The following is a 20,736-nucleotide window of genomic DNA, read 5'->3' on the forward strand; positions in this document are numbered from 1 at the left end:
GCCACACCCACCACAAATTCTCACCCACCCTCACACAGCCCTCCAGACACCACCCCTAACAAATCGCCCATGCTGCCCCCCCACCGCCACATACAGACAGATACACACACACAGCTCCCTGCCACAGCACTGGTTTAACCCTGTTCCCTACCCCCAGCACTGGTCTAACTCAGTTCCCTGCACCCAGGACTGGTCTAACGCTTTTACCTGCACTCAGCGCTGGTCTAACTCTGTACCCTGCACCCAGCACTGGTCTAATTCAGTTCCCTGCCCAAAGCACCGGTCTAACTCTGTTCCATGGCACCAGCACTGGTCTAACTCTGATCCCTGCCCCCAGCTCTGGTCTAACTCTGATCCTGGCTCCCAGCACTGGACTGACTCTGATCCCTTCCCCCAGCACTGGTCTAACTCTGTGCCCTGCCTCCAGCACTGGCTTAACTCTATTCCCTGCCCCCAGCACTGGTCTAACTCTGATCCGTGCCCAAAGCACTGGCCTAATTCTCATCCCTTCACCAGCACTGGTCTAACCCTGAACCTGGCTCTCAGCACTGGCCTAACTATTCCCTGCCCCCAGAACTGGTTTAACCCTGTTCCCTGCCCCCAGCACTGGTCTAGTTCTGTTTCCTGTCCCCAGCACTGGCATTACGCTGTTCGCTGCCCCCAGCACTGGTCAAACTCAGTTCCATGCAAAAAGCATTGGTCTAACTCTGTTCCCTGCCCCCAGCACTGGCCTAAATCTGTTCCCTGTCCCCAGCACAGGTCTAACTCTGATCCTGGCTCCCAACACTGGCCTGACTGTGATCCCTTCCCCAACACCAGTCTAAACCTGTTCCCTGCCCCCAACACTGGTCTAACTCTGTTCCCTGCCCCCAGCACTGATGTAACTCTGTTCCCTGCCCCCAGAACTGGTCTAACTCTGTTCCCTGCCCCCAACACTGGCCTAACTCTGTTCCCTGCCCCCAGCACTGATGTAACTCTGTTCCCTGCCCCCAGAACTGGTCTAAACCTGTTCTCTGCCCCCAGCACTGGTCTAGCTCTGTTCCCTGCCCCCAACACTGGCCTAACTCTGTTCCCTGCCCCCAGCACTGATGTAACTCTGTTCCCTGCCCCCAGAACTGGTCTAAACCTGTTCCCTGCCCCCAGCACTGGTCTAGCTCTGTTCCCTGCCCCCAACACTGGCCTAACTCTGTTCCCTGCCCCCAGCACTGATGTAACTCTGTTCCCTGCCCCCAGAACTGGTCTAACTCTGTTCCCTGCCCCCTGCATTGGTCTAACTCTGATCCCTGTTCCCCAGCACTGTTCTAAATCTGTTGCTGGCTCCCAGGCCTGTTCTAGCTCTGTTCCCTGCCCCCAGTACTGGTCTAACAGTGTTCCCTGCCCCTAGCACTGGTCTAAATCTGATCCATGTCCCCAGCACTGGTCTAACGCTGCTCCTTGCTCCCAGCCCTGGTCTAACTCTGTTCCATTCCCCAAGATTGGTCTAACTCTGATCCCTTGCCTAGCACTGGTCTAAATATGTCCCCTGCCCCCAGCACTGGTCGAACTCTGTTCCCTGCACCAAGCACTGGTCTGACTCTGATTCCAGTCCCTAGCACTGGTGTAACTCTGTTCCCTGCCCCCAGTACTGCCCTAACAGTGTAGCCTGCCCCCAGCACAGGTCTAACTCTGATCCCTGCCACAGTACTGGACTGACTAAGATCCCATCCCCCAGCATTGGTCTAGCTCTGTTCCCTGCCCCCAGCCCTGGTCTAACTCTTGATCGACGTCACCAGCATTGGTCTAACTCTGATCCCTGTTTCCCAGCACTGTTCTAAATCTGTTGCTGGCTCCCAGGTCTTTTCTAGCTCTGTTCCCTGCCCCCAATACTAGTCTAACAATGTTCCCTGCCCCCAGCACTGGTCTAACTCTGATCCACGTCCCCAGCACTGGTCCAACTCTGTTCCCTGCCCCAGCACTGATCTAACTCTGAGCCCTGCCCCCAGTACTGGTCTAACTCTGATCCCTGCTCCCAGCACTGGTCTAACTCTGATCCATGCCCCCAGCACTGGTCCAACTCTGTTTCCTGCTCCCAGCACTGGTCTAACTCTGTCCCCAGTTCCCAGCACTGGTCTAACTCTGTCCCCTGCCCCCAGCACAGGTCTAACTCTGATCTCTGCCCCAGCACTGGATTGACTCAGATTCCTTCCCCCAGCACTGGCCTAACTCTGTTCCCTGCCCACAGCACAGGTCTAACTCTTGATCAATGACACCAGCATTGGTCTAACTCTGATCCCTGTTCCCCAGCACTGGTCTATCTCTGTTCCCTGCCCCCAGCACTGGTCTAACTCTTGATCGATGACACCAGCATTGGTCTATCTCTGTTCCCTGCCCCCAGCACTGGTCTAACTCTTGATCAATGACACCAGCATTGGTCTAACTCTGATCCCTGTTCCCCAGCACTGTTCTAAATCTGTTGCTGGCTCCCAGGTCTGTTCTAGCTCTGTTCCCTGCCCCCAATACTAGTCTAACAATGTTCCCTGCCCCCAGCACTGATCTAACTCTGATCCCTGCTCCCACCGCTGGTCTAACTCTGATCCCTGCTCCCAGCACTGGTCTAACTCTGATCCATGTCCCCTGCTCCCACCCCTGATCTAGCTCTGAGCCCTGCTCCCAGCACTGGTCTAACTCTGTCCCCAGTTCCCAGCACTGGTCTAACTCTGATCCCTGCCCCCAGCACTGGTCTAACTCTGATCCCTGCCCCCAGCACTGGTCTAACTCTGATCCCTGCCCCCAGTACTGGTCTAACTCTGATCCCTGCTCCCACCGCTGGTCTAACTCTGATCCCTGCTCCCAGCACTGGTCTAACTCTGATCCATGTCCCCAGCACTGGTCCAACTCTGTTTCCTGCCCCAGCACTGGTCTAACTCTGTCCCCAGTTCCCAGCACTGTTCTAAATCAGTTGCTCGCTCCCAGGTCTGGTCTAACTCTGATCCCTGCCCCCAGCACTGTTCTAAATCTGTTGCAGGGTCCCAGCTCTGGTCTAGCTCTGATCCCTGCTCCCAGCACTGGCCTAACAGTGTTCCCTGACCCCAGCACTGGCCTAACAGTGTTCCCTGCCCCCAGCACAGGTCTAACTCTGATCCCTGCCCCCAGCACTGGCCTAAATCTGTTCCCAGCCCCCAGCACTGGTCTAACTATTGATCAATGTCCCCAGCAGTGGCCTAACTCTGATCCCTGTTCCCCAGCACTGCTCTAAATCTGTTGCTCGCTCCCAGGTCTGGTCTAACTCTGATCCCCGCTCCCAGCACTGGCCTATCAGTGTTCCCTGCCCCCAGCACAGGTCTAACTCTGATCCCTGCCCCCAGCACTGGACTTACTCTGATCCCTGTTCCCCAGCACTGGCCTAACTCTGTTCTCTGCCCCCAGCACTGATGTAACTCTGTTCCCTGCCCCCAGCACTGGCCTATCTGTTCTCTGCCCCCAGCACTGGTCTAACTCTGTTCTCTGCCCCCAGCACTGATGTAACTCTGTTCCCTGCCCCCAGCACTGGTCTAACTCTGTTCTCTGCCCCCAGCACTGATGTAACTCTGTTCTCTGCCCCCAGCACTGGCCTAACTCTGTTCCCTCCTGCCAGCACTGGTCTATCTCTGTTCCCTGCCCATCACTGGCCTAACTCTGATCCCTGTTCCCCAGCACTGTTCTAAATCTGTTGCTCGCTCCCAGGTCTGGTCTAACTCTGATCCCTGCTCCCAGCACTGGCCTAACAGTGTTCCCTGCCCCCAGCACAGGTCTAACTCTGATCCCTGCCCCCAGCACTGGACTGACTCAGATCCCTTCCCCCAGCACTGGACTTACTCTGTTCCCTGCCCCCAGCACTGGTCTAACTCTGTTCCCTGCCCCCAGCACTGGTCTAACTCTGTTCTCTGCCCCCTGCACTGGTCTAACTCTGTTCCCTGCCCCCAGCACTGGCCTACCTGTTCTCAGCCCCCAGCACTGGTCTAACTCTGTTCTCTGCCCCCTGCACTGATGTAACTCTGTTCCCTGCCCCCAGCACTGGCCTAACTCTGTTCCCTGCCCCCAGCACTGGTCTATCTCTGTTCCCTGCCCATCATTGGTCTAACTCTGATCCCTGTTCCCCAGCACTGGTCTAAATCTGTTGCAGGCTCCCAGGTCTGGTCTAGCTTTGATCCCTGCCCCCAGCACTGGTCTAACAGTGTTCCCTGCCCCCAGCACAGGTCTAACTCAGATCCCTTCCCCCAGCACTGGTCTAACTCTGTGCCTTGCATCCAGCACTGGCCTAACTCTGTTCCCTGCCCCCAGCACTGATGTAACTCTGTTCCCTGCCCCCAGCACTGGTCTCACTCTGTTCTCTGACCCCAGCACTGGTCTAAATCTGTTCCCTGCCCCCAGCCCCGGTCTAGCTCTGTTCTCTGCACCCAGCACTGGTCTAACTCTTGATCAATGTCACCAGCATTGGTCTAACTCTGATCCCTGTTCCCCAGCACTGTTCTGAATCTGTTGCTGGCTCCCAGGTCTGTTTGAGCTCTGTTCCCTGCCCCCAATACTGGTCTAACAGTGATCCCTGCCCCCAGCACTTGTCTAACTCTGATCCCTTCCCTAGTACTGGTCTAAATCTGTTCACTGCCCCCAGCACAGGTCTAACTCTATTCCCTGCCCCCAGCACTGGTCTAACTCTGTTCCCTGACCCCAGCACTGGTCTAAACCTGTTCCCTGCCCCCAGCACTGGTCTAGCTCTGTTCCCTGCCCCCAACACTGGCCTAACTCTGTTCCCTGCCCCCAGCACTGATGTAACTCTGTTCCCTGCCCCCAGCACTGATGTAACTCTGTTCCCTGCCCCCAGCACTGGCCTAACTCTGTTCCCTGCCCCCAGCACTGGTCTAACTCTTGATCAATGTCACCAACATTGGTCTAACTCTGATCCCTGCTCCCAGCACTGGTCTAACTCTGTCCCCTGCCCCCAGCACAGGTCTAACTCTGTTCCCTGCCCCCAGCACTGGTCTAAACCTGTTCCCTGCCCCCAGCACTGGTCTAACTCCGGTCACTGCCCCCAACACTGGCCTAACTCTGTTCCCTGCCCCCAGCACTGATGTAACTCTGTTCCCAGCCCCCAGCTCTGGTCTAACTCTGATCCCTGCTCCCAGCACTGGTCTAACTCTGATCCCTGCCCCCAGCACTGGACTAACTCTGTTCCCGGTTCCCAGCGCTGGTCTGACTCTGATCCTTGCTCCCAGCGCTGGTCTGTTGGAGCGGAGTTATTTGAAGTGTGTTTGTTGTTTGAAATTTGAATGCTGCCTTTGGGTTTATCCAAAGGTGACTGATGCAGTGAGCTGTTCAGGCCTCAGTAATATCCGTTACCATGTGATAATGTTTGTTTAACTTCTCGTGAATTTAATGTACTTCTTGCATTACGAGCTCTGTTGGCTTAAAGTCCTTTCTCAGTAGTTATAACCATTTTGATTGCGGTTTGGTTTTCATTGCAGTAAACACAGTAAAAGTGACATCATCTCCACAGGGGCCTACTATGCCCTTGAGAGGGTGAACCTTCCACACAGCTCCATAACTGTCTGAAGGGAAAGATTCACAGCATAGTCTCAATGGGAGCTAGGTTACTAAGGAGACGGGTGTTGAATGAGTTACTAAGGATATGTACTGGGATTGGAGGATTTCATTTGATAGGGTTGGCCAAACAATACCATGGGCTGGATAACTGCAGTCAGCACTTCAGTGGTAACCTCCAGGGTCCATTGTCCACTGTGTATAGAAGCTCCTGTTTTACAACCTGCCCATCATAAACACTGCCTATGAGAAAAACTTCTTAATTTACACAGCGTCGTTATAGAAACCAGCCGATTCTCATTTCATTGATGAGGATGTTTGAAACCTGGATTGATTAAGAGCTATCGTTTTTAAAAGACGGATTGCTGTAAAACAGTGGGACCCTGTTCTGGATGGTGCCAAACGTCTTGAGTGTTGTGGGAGCTGCACTCATCCAGGCAAGTGGAGAGTATTCCATCACACTCCTGACATGTGCCTTGTAGATGGTGGACAGGCTTTGGGGAGTCAGGAGGTGAGTTACTCATCGCACGATTCCTAGCCTCTGACCTGCTCTTGTAGCCACAGTATTTATATGGCTAGCTCAGTTTCTGGTCAATGGTAACCACCAGGATGTTGATAGTGGGGGATTCAGTGATGGTAATGCCATTGAACAGCAAGGGGCGATGGTTAGATTCTCTCTTGTTGGAGATGGTCATTGCCTGGCACTTGTGTGGCGCGAATGTTACTTGCCACTTGTCAGCCCAAGCCTGAATATTGTCCAGGTCTTGCTGCAATTGGACATGGACTGCTTCAGTATCTGAGGAGTTGTGAATGGTGCTGAATATTGTGCAATCATCAGCGAACATCCCCACTTCTGACCTTATGATAGAGGGAAGGTTACCCTTTACATCTGTCACTAAGACTGAGTATCAGTTTGTCATTGCTTCAAGTTAACTCTACCTTATCTATGTTCACTTTATCTCATCATTGGGCCTCTGACTTTAATTATGTCATTTCCTATTTCCTGTTTATTACCAGAATTTATCTATTCTAATCTTCCTATCTAGCCATTCCTCTGTAATGTAAGTTTCCTCGTGTTTATTTACATTTGAACCCAAGCCCATCACTTCTATTACACCTTGTTTTTTCTTTTCCCTTTACCACCCCCCACAACCTGCCCCCCCCCCCCCCCCCCCCCCCCCACTGCCATTGCCTTCTTTAATTTCTCTCTTTTCGGGTACTCTGCCTTCCCAAATCTCTACCCCAAAGCACCACTCCCTGAGCTTCCGATTTCCTGATGCTGTCCCAGGCTTCACTCCCTGTAAGATAGCCCCCATTCTCCCTGGGAATCCTCCGACGGACCTACCCCTAACTGGCCTATCCTACTCTCTCACTGACCTTGCACCTCTCACTCCTGCCCTCTCAATACTGACCCTGTGAATCAGCTTTCACTGCCCCTCACTTTCTGACTGTTCACCTCCACACACCCCCAGTACCTTCTCCTCGTTTTAATACTCACCTCATTTAAGCCCTCTCCTCAGTCTCTACTTCCTGCCCAAGTACAGCACCAAGTTTCTCACTGGGATATCTTCACTACTTTTCTCCCTCATCCTCTGCAATAAGTGGTTTCTCATCTCCATCTCAACTCATATTTCTTCACCTTTGAGTTCACTGCCCTCTCACCCTCTGTGAATCTCTTCTTCCATGTATAAACACCCCAATCCAGAGCCATGACCATTCCCTGGATCTTATCGTTTCTCATGTCTTGTCTACTCTTATGCTTTCAATGATGAGCTCATTTGCTACATCCGTCTCCACCCACATCTCCCTTCCCTCTCCCAGTTCCACTCTCTTCTGTATCTGAGGGAAAACTCTCCACCCATCGTTACACAGGCACTTTCAAATTCCCAGCTCTCCAGCCTTTGGCCATCCGTTCACCACATTGTTTCTGCAGCTACCCACCTGCGCAACCAAACCCTCAACTTCACCTTCGCTGTCCTGGTCCCCAATAAAACTCTGTCTCACCCTGGCTGTTCCCATACGGCCATCATCTCTGCTCCCTTAACTCCAAGGGATGCAGACTTCAATGGACATGGCGGATAACAGAATTAGCCATTCACCACCAGCTCTGACTGGGCTATATAAAGCATTCTTGGATCCTGTTCTCTATTCCAGGAATGTAAAGATAACCCTGGCCTCTCTTCTGTATTTCAACCCATCTTCTTAAACTCCTCTCCCAGCCCCCTCCACCAACACCTCCAACAACAAGTTTGAGGAGCTCATGGACTTCTCTGTCACTGAGATTGAGACCATCTGATCAGCTGCCCCTAGGCTAGTGAGCCAAACTTCGAATCTCCCCCCATCGCCCTAGCCCTGAACTCACATCGCTCTCCAGTTTCTCCCCTCTCCCCCTCTCTGAACTCATTTGTCCAGGAGACCCACTCCTATTCCCACTAAACAGCTGATATCCAACTTTCCCTCCTGATCTACATGTGAGCTGATCACTTTAACTGTTCTGTCTCTCTTCAGCTACTGTTCCCCCCCACTTCACCCCAAACCTCAAAAATCCCCTCTATCCTCGCTAATAATTGTTCCATCACCAACCTACCTTTCCTCTCTCACATGTTCCAACGTGTTGTCACCCCACAAAGTCTCGGTCAGCTCACAGGTTCTGGACCCAATTTTACTCCTGTGGGTAACGGCCGATCCCAGTGCTGGGGGTAAAGGCCGATCCCGGTTCTGGCGTTAGAGGTCGATCCCAGTCAAGGGGATAAAGATCTATCACAGTCCTGGAGGTAAAGGTTGATCCCAGTCCAGGGGGTAAAGGTTGATCTCAGTCCAGGGGGTAAAGGTCGATCCCAGTCCAGGGAGTAAAGGTCAATCCCAGTCTAGGGGTAAAGGTCGATCCTAGTCCAGGGGGTAAAGGTCGATCCCAGTCTGGGGGTAAAGGTAGATCCCAGTCCAGGGGGTTAAAGATCGATCCTAGTCCAGGGAGTAAAGGTCGATCCCAGTCCAGGGGGTAAAGGTCGATCCCTGTCCAGGGGTGAAGGTCGATCCCAGTCCTGGAGGTAAAGGTCGATCCCAGTCCTGGAGGTAAAGGTCGATCCCTGTCCAGGGGGTAAAGGTCGATCCCAGTCCTGGAGGTAAAGGTCGATCCCTGTCCAGGGGGTAAAGGTTGATCCCTGTCCAGGGGGTAAAGGTTGATCCCAGTGCAGGGGGTAAAGGTCGATCCCAGTGCAGGGGGTAAAGGTGGATCCCAATCCAGGGGTAAAGGTCAATTCCAAACCTGAAGGTTAAGGTCGATCCCAGTCCTGGAGGTAAAGGTCAATCCCAGTCCAGGGGGTAGAGGTTGATCCCAATCTAGGGGGTAAAGGTCAACACCTACATTTTACAGAAAATACAGTGTTGTTCACTGCTGAGGTTAAGGAGCTGGAGCTGGTTCCAGTTTTTTTTACTGATTCATTCTAACTGTCATTTGGGACATTTGAAAGTGTAGTGATTGGTACCAGTCTGAAATAAGATTCTGTTTTTCTGTTCACACAGGCCACTAGGAAAACATGGGAAAAGGCTGCATTAAAGTCACCAAATATTTCCTGTTCCTCTTCAATCTACTTTTCTTTGTGAGTATGGGATCTGTTCCTCAGGCATCTACCTGAACAGCTGGTGGCTCAAGACCACATTAACATTTGTTGAATGAGCAAATCCTCAAGTTTTCCAGGTTCTGAGATTCCATGGGCACCTTTTAGTCAAATATCCTGCACCCTGAAGAAAATCAGAGCCGTCTCGGCTCCAGTTTTAGAACTCGAGTATACGGCCCTGGTGACAAGGGGAGGGGAAGGTGCTGAGTCCCCATGCTGACTAAGACAGATATAAAGAAGAGAGTTTGCAGTATTCCCAGTGTCCAGCTGGTGTACAATCCAAAATAAATGCATAAAATGCTGGAAAAACTCAACAGGTCTGGCAGCAACTGTGGAGAGAGAAACAGAGTTAACATTTTGACTCTTCTTCAGAGCCCTGTTTATATATAGAGTCAATCCGACCTGCAGTCAGACATTTTTAAAGATCAGATTCGCTGACCGGGAAATCTCCCAACTTGGCAAACTGGACCCGGGGATGAAAATCTGGGGCTTTGCTGAGCATTTGCAACCGTACCTTTTTTTAGTTTTATACTGTGCCTTACCTCTTGAGCTGACCGTACTTACTTCATTGCAGTCGGGAGTGGCTGACAGGCAACAACAGGGACACTAGTGGAGTGGCAGCGCTAGCAGGATGAATGCTGACTTCCTCAGGGAAATCCACTTTCACTCCCACGAGGCGGTGCCTCAGCAATCTGCTGCAGGAAAGATCACTGGAGTGCTGAGAGAAACCCCTCACTGACTCTCTGCGGAGATACAGGAGGCCCCTCACTGACTCTCTGCGGAGATACAGGAGGCACCTCACTGACTCTCTGCGGAGATACAGGAGGCCCCTCGCTGACTCTGCGGAGATACAGGAGGCACCTCACTGACTCTCTGCGGAGATACAGGAGGCACCTCACTGACTCTCTGCGGAGATACAGGAGGCACCTCACTGACTCTCTGCGGAGATACACGAGGAACCTCACTGACTCTGTGCAAAGATACAGGAGGCCCCTCACTGACTCTCTGCGGAGATACAGGAGGCCCCTCACTGACTCTCTGCGGAGATACAGGAGGCCTCTCACTGACTCTCTGCGGAAGTACAGGAGGCCCCTCACTGACTCTCTGCGGAGATACAGGAGGCCCATCACTGACTCTCTGTGGAGATACAGGAGGCCCCTCACTGACTCTCTGCGGAGATACAGGAGACCCCTCATTGACTCTCTGTGGAGATACACGAGGCACCTCACTGACTCTCTGTGGAGATACAGGAGGCCCCTCACTGACTCTCTGCGGAGATACAGGAGGCCCCTCACTGACTCTCTACGGAGATACAGGAGGCCCATCACTGACTCTCTGTGGAGATACAGGAGGCCCCTCACTGACTCTCTGCGGAGATACAGGAGGCCCCTCACTGACTCTCTGCAGAGATACAGGAGGCCCCTCACTGACTCCGTGTGGAGATACTGGAGGCCCCTCACTGACTCTCTGCGGAGATACAGGAGGCCCCTCACTGACTCTGTGTGGAGATACAGGAGGCCCCTCACTGACTCTCTGCGGAGATACAGGAGGCCCCTCACTGTCTCTCTGCAGAGATACAGGAGGCCCCTCACTGTATCTCTGTGGAGATACAGGAGGCCCCTCACTGACTCTCTGTGGAGATACAGGAGGCCCCTCTCTGACTCTGCGGAGATACAGGAGGCCCCTCACTGACTCTCTGCGGAGATACCGGAGGCACCTCACTGACTCTCTGTGGAGATACAGGAGGCCCCTCACTGACTCTCTGTGGAGATACAGGAGGCACCTCACTGACTCTCTGCGGAGATACAGGAGGCCCCTCACTGACTCTCTGTGGAGATACAGGAGGCCCCTCACTGACTCTGTGTGGAGATACAGGATGCCCCTCACTGACTCGCTGTGGAGATACAGGAGGCCCCTCACTGACTCTGTGTGGAGATACAGGAGGCCCCTCACTGACTCTCTGTGGAGATACAGGAGGCACCTCACTGACTCTCTGTGAAGATACAGGAGGCCCCTCACTGACTCTGTGCAAAGATACAGGAGACCCCTCACTGACTCTGCGGAGATACAGGAGGCCCCTCACTGACTCTGTGCGGAGATACAGGAGGCCCCTCACTGACTCTCTGTGGGGATACACGACGCACCTCACTGACTCTCTGCAGAGATACAGGAGGCCCCTCACTGACTCTCTGCGGAGATACAGGAGGCCCCTCACTGACGCTCTGCGGAGATACAGGAGGCCCATCACTGACTCTCTGTGGAGATACAGGAGGCCCCTCATTGACTCTCTGTGGAGATACAGGAGGCCCCTCACTGACTCTGTGCGGAGATACAGGAGGCACCTCACTGACTCTCTGCAGAGATACAGGAGGCACCTCAATGACTCTCTGCGGAGATACAGGAGGCCCCTCACTGACTCTCTGCGGAGATACAGGAGGCCCCTCACTGACTCTCTGTGGAGATACAGGAGGCCCCTCATGACTCTCTGCGGAGATACAGGAGGCCCCTCACTGACTCTCTGTGGAGATACAGGAGGCCCCTCACTGACTCTCTGTGGAGATACAGGAGGCCCCTCATGACTCTCTGCGGAGATACAGGAGGCCCCTCACTGACTCTCTGTGGAGATACAGGAGGCCCCTCACTGACTCTCTGTGGACATACAGGAGGCCCCTCACTCACTCTCTGCGGAGATACAGGAGGCCCATCACTGACTCTCTGTGGAGATAGAGGAGGCCCCTCACTGACTCTCTGCGGAGATACAGGAGGCCCCTCACTGACTCTGTGTGGAGATACAGGAGGCACCTCACTGACTCTCTGCGGAGATACAGGAGGCCCCTCACTGACTCTCTGTGGAGATACACGAGGCACCTCACTGACTCTCTGTGGAGATACAGGAGGCCCCTCACTGACTCTCTGCAGAGATACAGGAGGCCCATCACTGACTCTTTGTGGAGATACAGGAGGCCCCTCACTGACTGTCTGTGGAGATACAGGAGGCCCTTCACTGACTCTTTGTGGAGATACAGGAGGCCCCTCACTGACTCTCTGCGGAGATACAGGAGGCCCCTCATTGACTCTCTGTGGAGATACACGAGGCACCTCACTGACTCTCTGTGGAGATACAGGAGGCCCCTCACTGACTCTCTACGGAGATACAGGAGGCCCCTCACTGACTCTCTGCGGAGATACAGGAGGCCCCTCACTGACTCTCTGTGGAGATACAGGAGGCCCCTCATGACTCTCTGCGGAGATACAGGAGGCCCCTCACTGACTCTCTGTGGGGATACAGGAGGCCCCTCACTGACTGTGCGGAGATACAGGAGGCACCTCACTGACTCTCTGCGGAGATACAGGAGGCCCCTCACTGACTCTCTACGGAGATACAGGAGGCTCATCACTGACTCTCTGTGGAGATACAGGAGGCCCCTCACTGACTCTCTGCGGAGATACAGGAGGCCCCTCACTGACTCTGTGTGGAGATACAGGAGGCCCCTCACTGACTCTCTGCGGAGATACAGGAGGCCCCTCACTGACTCTCTGCGGAGATACAGGAGGCCCCTCACTGACTCTCTGCGGAGATACAGGAGGCCCCTCACTGACTCTGTGCTGAGATACAGGAGGCCCCTCACTGACTCTCTGCGGAGATACAGGAGGCCCCTCACTGACTCTGTGCGGAGATACAGGAGGCCCCTCACTGACTCTGCGGAGATACAGGAGGCACCTCACTGACTCTCTGCGGAGATACAGGAGGCACCTCACTGACTCTCTGCGGAGATACACGAGGCACCTCACTGACTCTGTGCAAAGATACAGGAGGCCCCTCACTGACTCTCTGCGGAGATACAGGAGGCCCCTCACTGACTCTCTGTGGAGATACAGGAGGCCCCTCATGACTCTCTGTGGAGATACAGGAGGCCCCTCACTGACTCTCTGTGGAGATACAGGAGGCCCCTCACTGACTGTGCGAAGATACAGGAGGCACCTCACTGACTGTGCGGAGATACAGGAGGCACCTCACTGACTCTCTGCAGAGATACAGGAGGCACCTCACTGACTCTCTGCGGAGATACAGGAGGCCCCTCACTGACTCTCTGCGGAGATACTGGAGGCCCCTCACTGACTCTCTGTGGAGATACAGGAGGCCCCTCATGACTCTCTGCGGAGATACAGGAGGCCCCTCACTGACTCTCTGTGGAGATACAGGATGCCCCTCACTGACTCTCTGTGGAGATACAGGAGGCCCCTCACTGACTCTCTGCGGAGATACACGAGGCACCTCACTGACTCTCTGTGGAGATACAGGAGGCCTCTTACTGACTCTGTGTGGAGATACACGAGGCACCTCGCTGACTCTCTGCAGAGATACAGGAGGCCCCTCACTGACTCTCTGCGGAGATACAGGAGGCCCCTCACTGACTCTCTGCGGAGATACAGGAGGCCCATCACTGACTCTCTGTGGAGATACAGGAGGCCCCTCACTGACTCTCTGTGGAGATATAGGAGGCCCTTCACTGACTCTCTGTGGAGATACAGAAGTCCCCTCACTGACTCTCTGCGGAGATACAGGAGGCCCCTCACTGACTCTGTGTGGAGATACTGGAGGCCCCTCACTGACTCTCTGCGGAGATATAGGAGGCCCCTCACTGACTCTCTGTGGAGATACAGGAGGCCCCTCATGACTCTCTGCGGAGATACAGGAGGCCCCTCACTGACTCTCTGTGGAGATACAGGAGGCCCCTCATGACTCTCTGCGGAGATACAGGAGACCCCTCACTGACTCTCTGTGGAGATACAGGAGGCCCCTCACTGACTCTCTGTGGAGATACAGGAGGCCCCTCATGACTCTCTGCGGAGATACAGGAGGCCCCTCACTGACTCTCTGTGGAGATACAGGAGGCCCCTCACTGACTCTCTGTGGAGATACAGGAGGCCCCTCACTCACTCTCTGTGGGAGATACAGGAGGCCCATCACTGACTCTCTGTGGAGATACAGGAGGCCCCTCACTGACTCTCTGCGGAGATACAGGAGGCCCCTCACTGACTCTGTGTGGAGATACAGGAGGCCCCTCACTGACTCTCTGCGGAGATACAGGAGGCCCCTCACTGACTCTCTGTGGAGATACAGGAGGCCCCTCACTGACTCTCTGTGGAGATACTGGAGGCCCCTCACTGACTCTCTGTGGAGATACAGGAGGCCCCTCACTGACTCTCTGCGGAGATACACGAGGCACCTCACTGACTCTCTGTGGAGATACAGGAGGCCCCTCACTGACTCTCTGTGGAGATACACGAGGCACCTCACTGACTCTCTGTGGAGATACAGGAGGCCCCTCACTGACTCTCTGCAGAGATTCAGGAGGCCCATCACTGACTCTTTGTGGAGATACAGGAGGCCCCTCACTGACTCTCTGTGGAGATACAGGAGGCCCTTCACTGACTCTTTGTGGAGATACAGGAGGCCCCTCACTGACTCTCTGCGGAGATACAGGAGGCCTCTCACTGACTCCGTGTGGAGATACTGGAGGCCCCTCACTGATTCTCTGCGGAGATACAGGAGGCCCCTCACTGACTCTGTGTGGAGATACTGGAGGCCCCTCACTGACTCTCTGCGGAGATACAGGAGGCTCCTCACTGTCTCTCTGCAGAGATACAGGAGGCCCCTCACTGTATCTCTGTGGAGATACAGGAGGCCCCTCACTGACTCTCTGTGGAGATACAGGAGGCCCCTCTCTGACTCTGCGGAGATACAGGAGGCCCCTCACTGACTCTCTGCGGAGATACCGGAGGCACCTCACTGACTCTCTGTGGAGATACAGGAGGCCCCTCACTGACTCTCTGTGGAGATACAGGAGGCACCTCACTGACTCTCTGTGGAGATACAGGAGGCCCCTCATTGACTCTCTGTGGAGATACAGGAGGCACCTCACTGACTCTCTGTGGAGATACAGGAGGCCCCTCACTGACTCTCTGCGGAGATACAGGAGGCCGCTCACTGACTCTCTGTGGAGATACAGGAGGCCCCTCACTGACTGTGCGGAGATACAGGAGGCCCCTCACTGACTCTCTGCAGAGATACAGGAGGCACCTCACTGACTCTCTGCAGAGATACAGGAGGCAACTCACTGACTCTCTGCGGAGATACAGGAGGCCCCTCACTGACTCTCTGCGGAGATACAGGAGGCCCCTCATTGACTCTCTGTGGAGATACACGAGGCACCTCACTGACTCTCTGTGGAGATACAGGAGGCCCCTCACTGACTCTCTGCGGAGATACAGGAGGCCCCTCACTGACTCTCTGCGGAGATACAGGAGGCCCCTCATGACTCTCTGCGGAGATACAGGAGGCCCCTCACTGACTCTCTGTGGGGATATAGGAGGCCCCTCTCTTACTCTGCGGAGATACAGGAGGCTCCTCACTGACTCTCTGCGGAGATACCGGAGGCACCTCACTGACTCTCTGTGGAGATACAGGCGGCCCCTCACTGACTCTCTGCGGAGATACAGGAGGCCCCTCACTGACTCTCTGCGGAGATACAGGAGGCCCCTCACTGACTCTCTGTGGAGATCCAGGAGGCCCCTCATGACTCTCTGCGGAGATACAGGAGCCCCCTCACTGACTCTCTGTGGGGATACAGGAGGCCCCTCACTGACTGTGCGGCGATACAGGAGGCACCTCACTGACTCTCTGCGGAGATACAGGAGGCCCCTCACTGACTCTCTGCGGAGATACAGGAGGCCCATCACTGACTCTCTGTGGAGATACAGGAGGCCCCTCACTGACTCTCTGCGGAGATACAGGAGGCCCCTCACTGACTCTGTGTGGAGATACAGGAGGCCCCTCACTGACTCTCTGCGGAGATACAGGAGGCCCCTCACTGACTCTCTGCGGAGATACAGGAGGCCCCTCACTGACTCTCTGCGGAGATACAGGAGGCCCCTCACTGACTCTGTGCGGAGATACAGGAGGCCCCTCACTGACTCTCTGCGGAGATACAGGAGGCCCCTCACTGACTCTGTGCGGAGATACAGGAGGCCCCTCACTGACTCTGCGGAGATACAGGAGGCACCTCACTGACTCTCTGCGGAGATACAGGAGGCACCTCACTGACTCTCTGCAGAGATACACGAGGCACCTCACTGACTCTGTGCAAAGATACAGGAGGCCCCTCACTGACTCTCTGCGGAGATACTGGAGGCCCCTCACTGACTCTCTGTGGAGATACAGGAGGCCCCTCATGACTCTCTGCGGAGATACAGGAGGCCCCTCACTGACTCTCTGTGGAGATACAGGAGGCCCCTCACTGACTCTCTGTGGAGATACAGGAGGCCCCTCACTGACTCTCTGCGGAGATACACGAGGCACCTCACTGACTCTCTGTGGAGATACAGGAGGCCCCTTACTGACTCTGTGTGGAGATACACGAGGCACCTCGCTGACTCTCTGCAGAGATACAGGAGGCCCCTCACTGACTCTGTGCGGAGATACAGGAGGCCCCTCACTGACTCTCTGCGGAGATACAGGAGGCCCAACACTGACTCTCTGTGGAGATACAGGAGGCCGCTCACTGACTCTCTGTGGAGATATAGGAGGCCCTTCACTGACTCTCTGTGGAGATACAGAAGTCCCCTCACTGACTCTCTGCGGAGATACAGGAGGCCCCTCACTGACTCTGTGTGGAGATACTGGAGGCCCCTCACTGATTCTCTGCGGAGATACAGGAGGCCCCTCACTGACTCTGTGTGGAGATACAGGAGGCCCCTCACTGACTCTCTGCGGAGATACAGGAGGCTCCTCACTGTCTCTCTGCAGAGATACAGGAGGCCCCTCACTGTATCTCTGTGGAGATACAGGAGGCCCCTCACTGACTCTCTGTGGAGATACAGGAGGCCCCTCACTGACTCTCTGCGGAGATACCGGAGGCACCTCACTGACTCTCTGTGGAGATACAGGAGGCCCCTCACTGACTCTCTGTGGAGATACACGAGGCACCTCGCTGACTCTCTGCAGAGATACAGGAGGCCCCTCACTGACTCTGTGCGGAGATACAGGAGGCCCCTCACTGACTCTCTGCGGAGATACAGGAGGCCCATCACTGACTCTCTGTGGAGATACAGGAGGCCCCTCACTGACTCTCTGTGGAGATATAGGAGGCCCTTCACTGACTCTCTGTGGAGATACAGAAGTCCCCTCACTGACTCTCTGCGGAGATACAGGAGGCCCCTCACTGACTCTGTGTGGAGATACTGGAGGCCCCTCACTGATTCTCTGCGGAGATACAGGAGGCCCCTCACTGACTGTGCGGAGATACAGGAGGCCCCTCACTGACTCTCTGCGGAGATACCGGAGGCACCTCACTGACTCTCTGTGGAGATACAGGAGGCCCCTCACTGACTCTCTGTGGAGATACAGGAGGCACCTCACTGACTCTCTGTGGAGATACAGGAGGCCCCTCACTGACTCTCTGTGGAGATACAGGAGGCCCCTCATGACTCTCTGCGCAGATACAGGAGGCCCCTCACTTACTCTCTGTGGAGATACAGGAGGCCCCTCACTGACTCTCTGTGGAGATACAGGAGGCCCCTCACTGACTCTCTGCGGAGATACACGAGGCACCTCACTGACTCTCTGTGGAGATACAGGAGGCCCCTTACTGACTCTGTGTGGAGATACACGAGGCACCTCGCTGACTCTCTGCAGAGATACAGGAGGCCCCTCACTGACTCTGTGCGGAGATACAGGAGGCCCCTCACTGACTCTCTGCGGAGATACAGGAGGCCCATCACTGACTCTCTGTGGAGATACAGGAGGCCCCTCACTGACTCTCTGTGGAGATATAGGAGGCCCTTCACTGACTCTCTGTGGAGATACAGAAGTCCCCTCACTGACTCTCTGCGGAGATACAGGAGGCCCCTCACTGACTCTGTGTGGAGATACTGGAGGCCCCTCACTGATTCTCTGCGGAGATACAGGAGGCCCCTCACTGACTCTGTGTGGAGATACAGGAGGCCCCTCACTGACTCTCTGCGGAGATACAGGAGGCTCCTCACTGTCTCTCTGCAGAGATACAGGAGGCCCCTCACTGTATCTCTGTGGAGATACAGGAGGCCCCTCACTGACTCTCTGTGGAGATACAGGAGGCCCCTCTCTGACTCTGCGGAGATACAGGAGGCCCCTCACTGACTCTCTGCGGAGATACCGGAGGCACCTGACTGACTCTCTGTGGAGATACAGGAGGCCCCTCACTGACTCTCTGTGGAGATACAGGAGGCACCTCACTGACTCTCTGTGGAGATACAGGAGGCCCCTCACTGACTCTCTGTGGAGATACAGGAGGCCCCTCTCTGACTCTGCGGAGATACAGGAGGCCCCTCACTGACTCTCTGCGGAGATACCGGAGGCACCTCACTGACTCTCTGTGGAGATACAGGAGGCCCCTCACTGACTGTGCGGAGATACAGGAGGCCCCTCACTGACTCTCTGCAGAGATACAGGAGGCACCTCACTGACTCTCTGCAGAGATACAGGAGGCACCTCACTGACTCTCTGCGGAGATACAGGAGGCCCCTCACTGACTCTCTGCGGAGATACAGGAGGCCCCTCACTGACTCTCTGCGGAGATACAGGAGGCCCCTCACTGACTCTCTGTGGAGATACAGGAGGCCCCTCATGACTCTCTGCGGAGATACAGGAGGCCCCTTACTGACTCTCTGTGGGGATATAGGAGGCCCCTCTCTTACTCTGCGGAGATACAGGAGGCCCCTCACTGACTCTCTGCGGAGATACCGGAGGCACCTCACTGACTCTCTGTGGAGATACAGGAGGCCCCTCACTGACTCTCTGTGGAGATACAGGAGGCACCTCACTGACTCTCTGTGGAGATACAGGAGGCCCCTCACTGACTCTCTGCGGAGATACAGGAGGCCCCTCACTGACTCTCTGTGGAGATACAGGAGGCCCCTCACTGACTGTGCGGAGATACAGGAGGCACCTCACTGACTCTCTGTGGAGATACAGGAGGCACCTCACTGACTCTCTGCGGAGATACATGAGGCCCCTCACTGACTCTCTGCGGAGATACAGGAGGCCCCTCATTGACTCTCTGTGGAGATACACGAGGCACCTCACTGACTCTCTGTGGAGATACAGGAGGCCCCTCACTGACTCTCTGCGGAGATACAGGAGGCCCCTCACTGACTCTCTGCGGAGATACAGGAGGCCCCTCACTGACTCTCTGTGGAGATACAGGAGGCCCCTCATGACTCTCTGCGGAGATACAGGAGGCCCCTCACTGACTCTCTGTGGGGATACAGGAGGCCCCTCACTGACTGTGCGGAGATACAGGAGGCACCTCACTGACTCTCTGCGGAGATACAGGAGGCACCTCACTGACTCTCTGCGGAGATACAGGAGGCCCATCACTGACTCTCTGTGGAGATACAGGAGGCCCCTCACTGACTCTCTGCGGAGATACAGGAGGCCCCTCACTGACTCTGTGTGGAGATACAGGAGGCCCCTCACTGACTCTCTGCGGAGATACAGGAGGCCCCTCACTGACTCTCTGCGGAGATACAGGAGGCCCCTCACTGACTCTCTGCGGAGATACAGGAGGCCCCTCACTGACTCTGTGCGGAGATACAGGAGGCCCCTCACTGACTCTCTGCGGAGATACAGGAGGCCCCTCACTGACTCTGTGCGGAGATACAGGAGGCCCCTCACTGACTCTGCGGAGATACAGGAGGCACCTCACTGACTCTCTGCGGAGATACAGGAGGCACCTCACTGACTCTCTGCGGAGATACACGAGGCACCTCACTGACTCTGTGCAAAGATACAGGAGGCCCCTCACTGACTCTCTGCGGAGATACAGGAGGCCCCTCACTGACTCTCTGTGGAGAGACAGGAGGCCCCTCATGACTCTCTGTGGAGATACAGGAGGCCCCTCACTGACTCTCTGTGGAGATACAGGAGGCCCCTCACTGACTGTGCGGAGATACAGGAGGCACCTCACTGACTGTGCGGAGATACAGGAGGCACCTCACTGACTCTCTGCAGAGATACAGGAGGCACCTCACTGACTCTCTGCGGAGATACAGGAGGCCCCTCACTGACTCTCTGCGGAGATACTGGAGGCCCCTCACTGACTCTCTGTGGAGATACAGGAGGCCCCTCATGACTCTCTGCGGAGATACAGGAGGCCCCTCACTGACTCTCTGTGGAGATACAGGAGGCCCCTCACTGACTCTCTGTGGAGATACAGGAGGCCCCTCACTGACTCTCTGCGGAGATACACGAGGCACCTCACTGACTCTCTGTGGAGATACAGGAGGCCCCTTACTGACTCTGTGTGGAGATACACGAGGCACCTCGCTGACTCTCTGCAGAGATACAGGAGGCCCCTCACTGACTCTGTGCGGACATACAGGAGGCCCCTCACTGACTCTCTGCGGAGATACAGGAGGCCCATCACTGACTCTCTGTGGAGATACAGGAGGCCCCTCACTGACTCTCTGTGGAGATATCGGAGGCCCTTCACTGACTCTCTGTGGAGATACAGAAGTCCCC

The 20,736-nt window shown here is 55.2% G+C and overlaps 1 protein-coding gene and 1 long non-coding RNA gene across 3 annotated transcripts in view; one reads left to right on the top strand and one right to left on the bottom strand.

The window, feature by feature from the left end:
• LOC144684701 (uncharacterized) overlaps window positions 1-20,736 on the bottom strand; it is a 466,848-nt gene that overhangs the window by 125,929 nt on the left and 320,183 nt on the right. The window lies entirely within an intron of this gene.
• The window catches only part of cd82b (CD82 molecule b), a 113,923-nt gene that overhangs the window by 23,144 nt on the left and 70,043 nt on the right, over window positions 1-20,736 (top strand). For both annotated transcript variants that reach the window (XM_078548821.1, XM_078548822.1), the window contains one exon: window positions 9,079-9,155. In XM_078548821.1, the coding sequence (XP_078404947.1) occupies window positions 9,093-9,155 (63 nt within the window). In that variant the 5' untranslated portion in view covers window positions 9,079-9,092. The remainder of the gene's footprint in view (window positions 1-9,078; window positions 9,156-20,736) is intronic.

This window comes from Cetorhinus maximus, chromosome 9 (genome assembly GCF_964194155.1).
Source record: "Cetorhinus maximus chromosome 9, sCetMax3.hap1.1, whole genome shotgun sequence".
In the NCBI taxonomy this organism is placed as follows: Eukaryota; Metazoa; Chordata; class Chondrichthyes; order Lamniformes; family Cetorhinidae; genus Cetorhinus; species Cetorhinus maximus.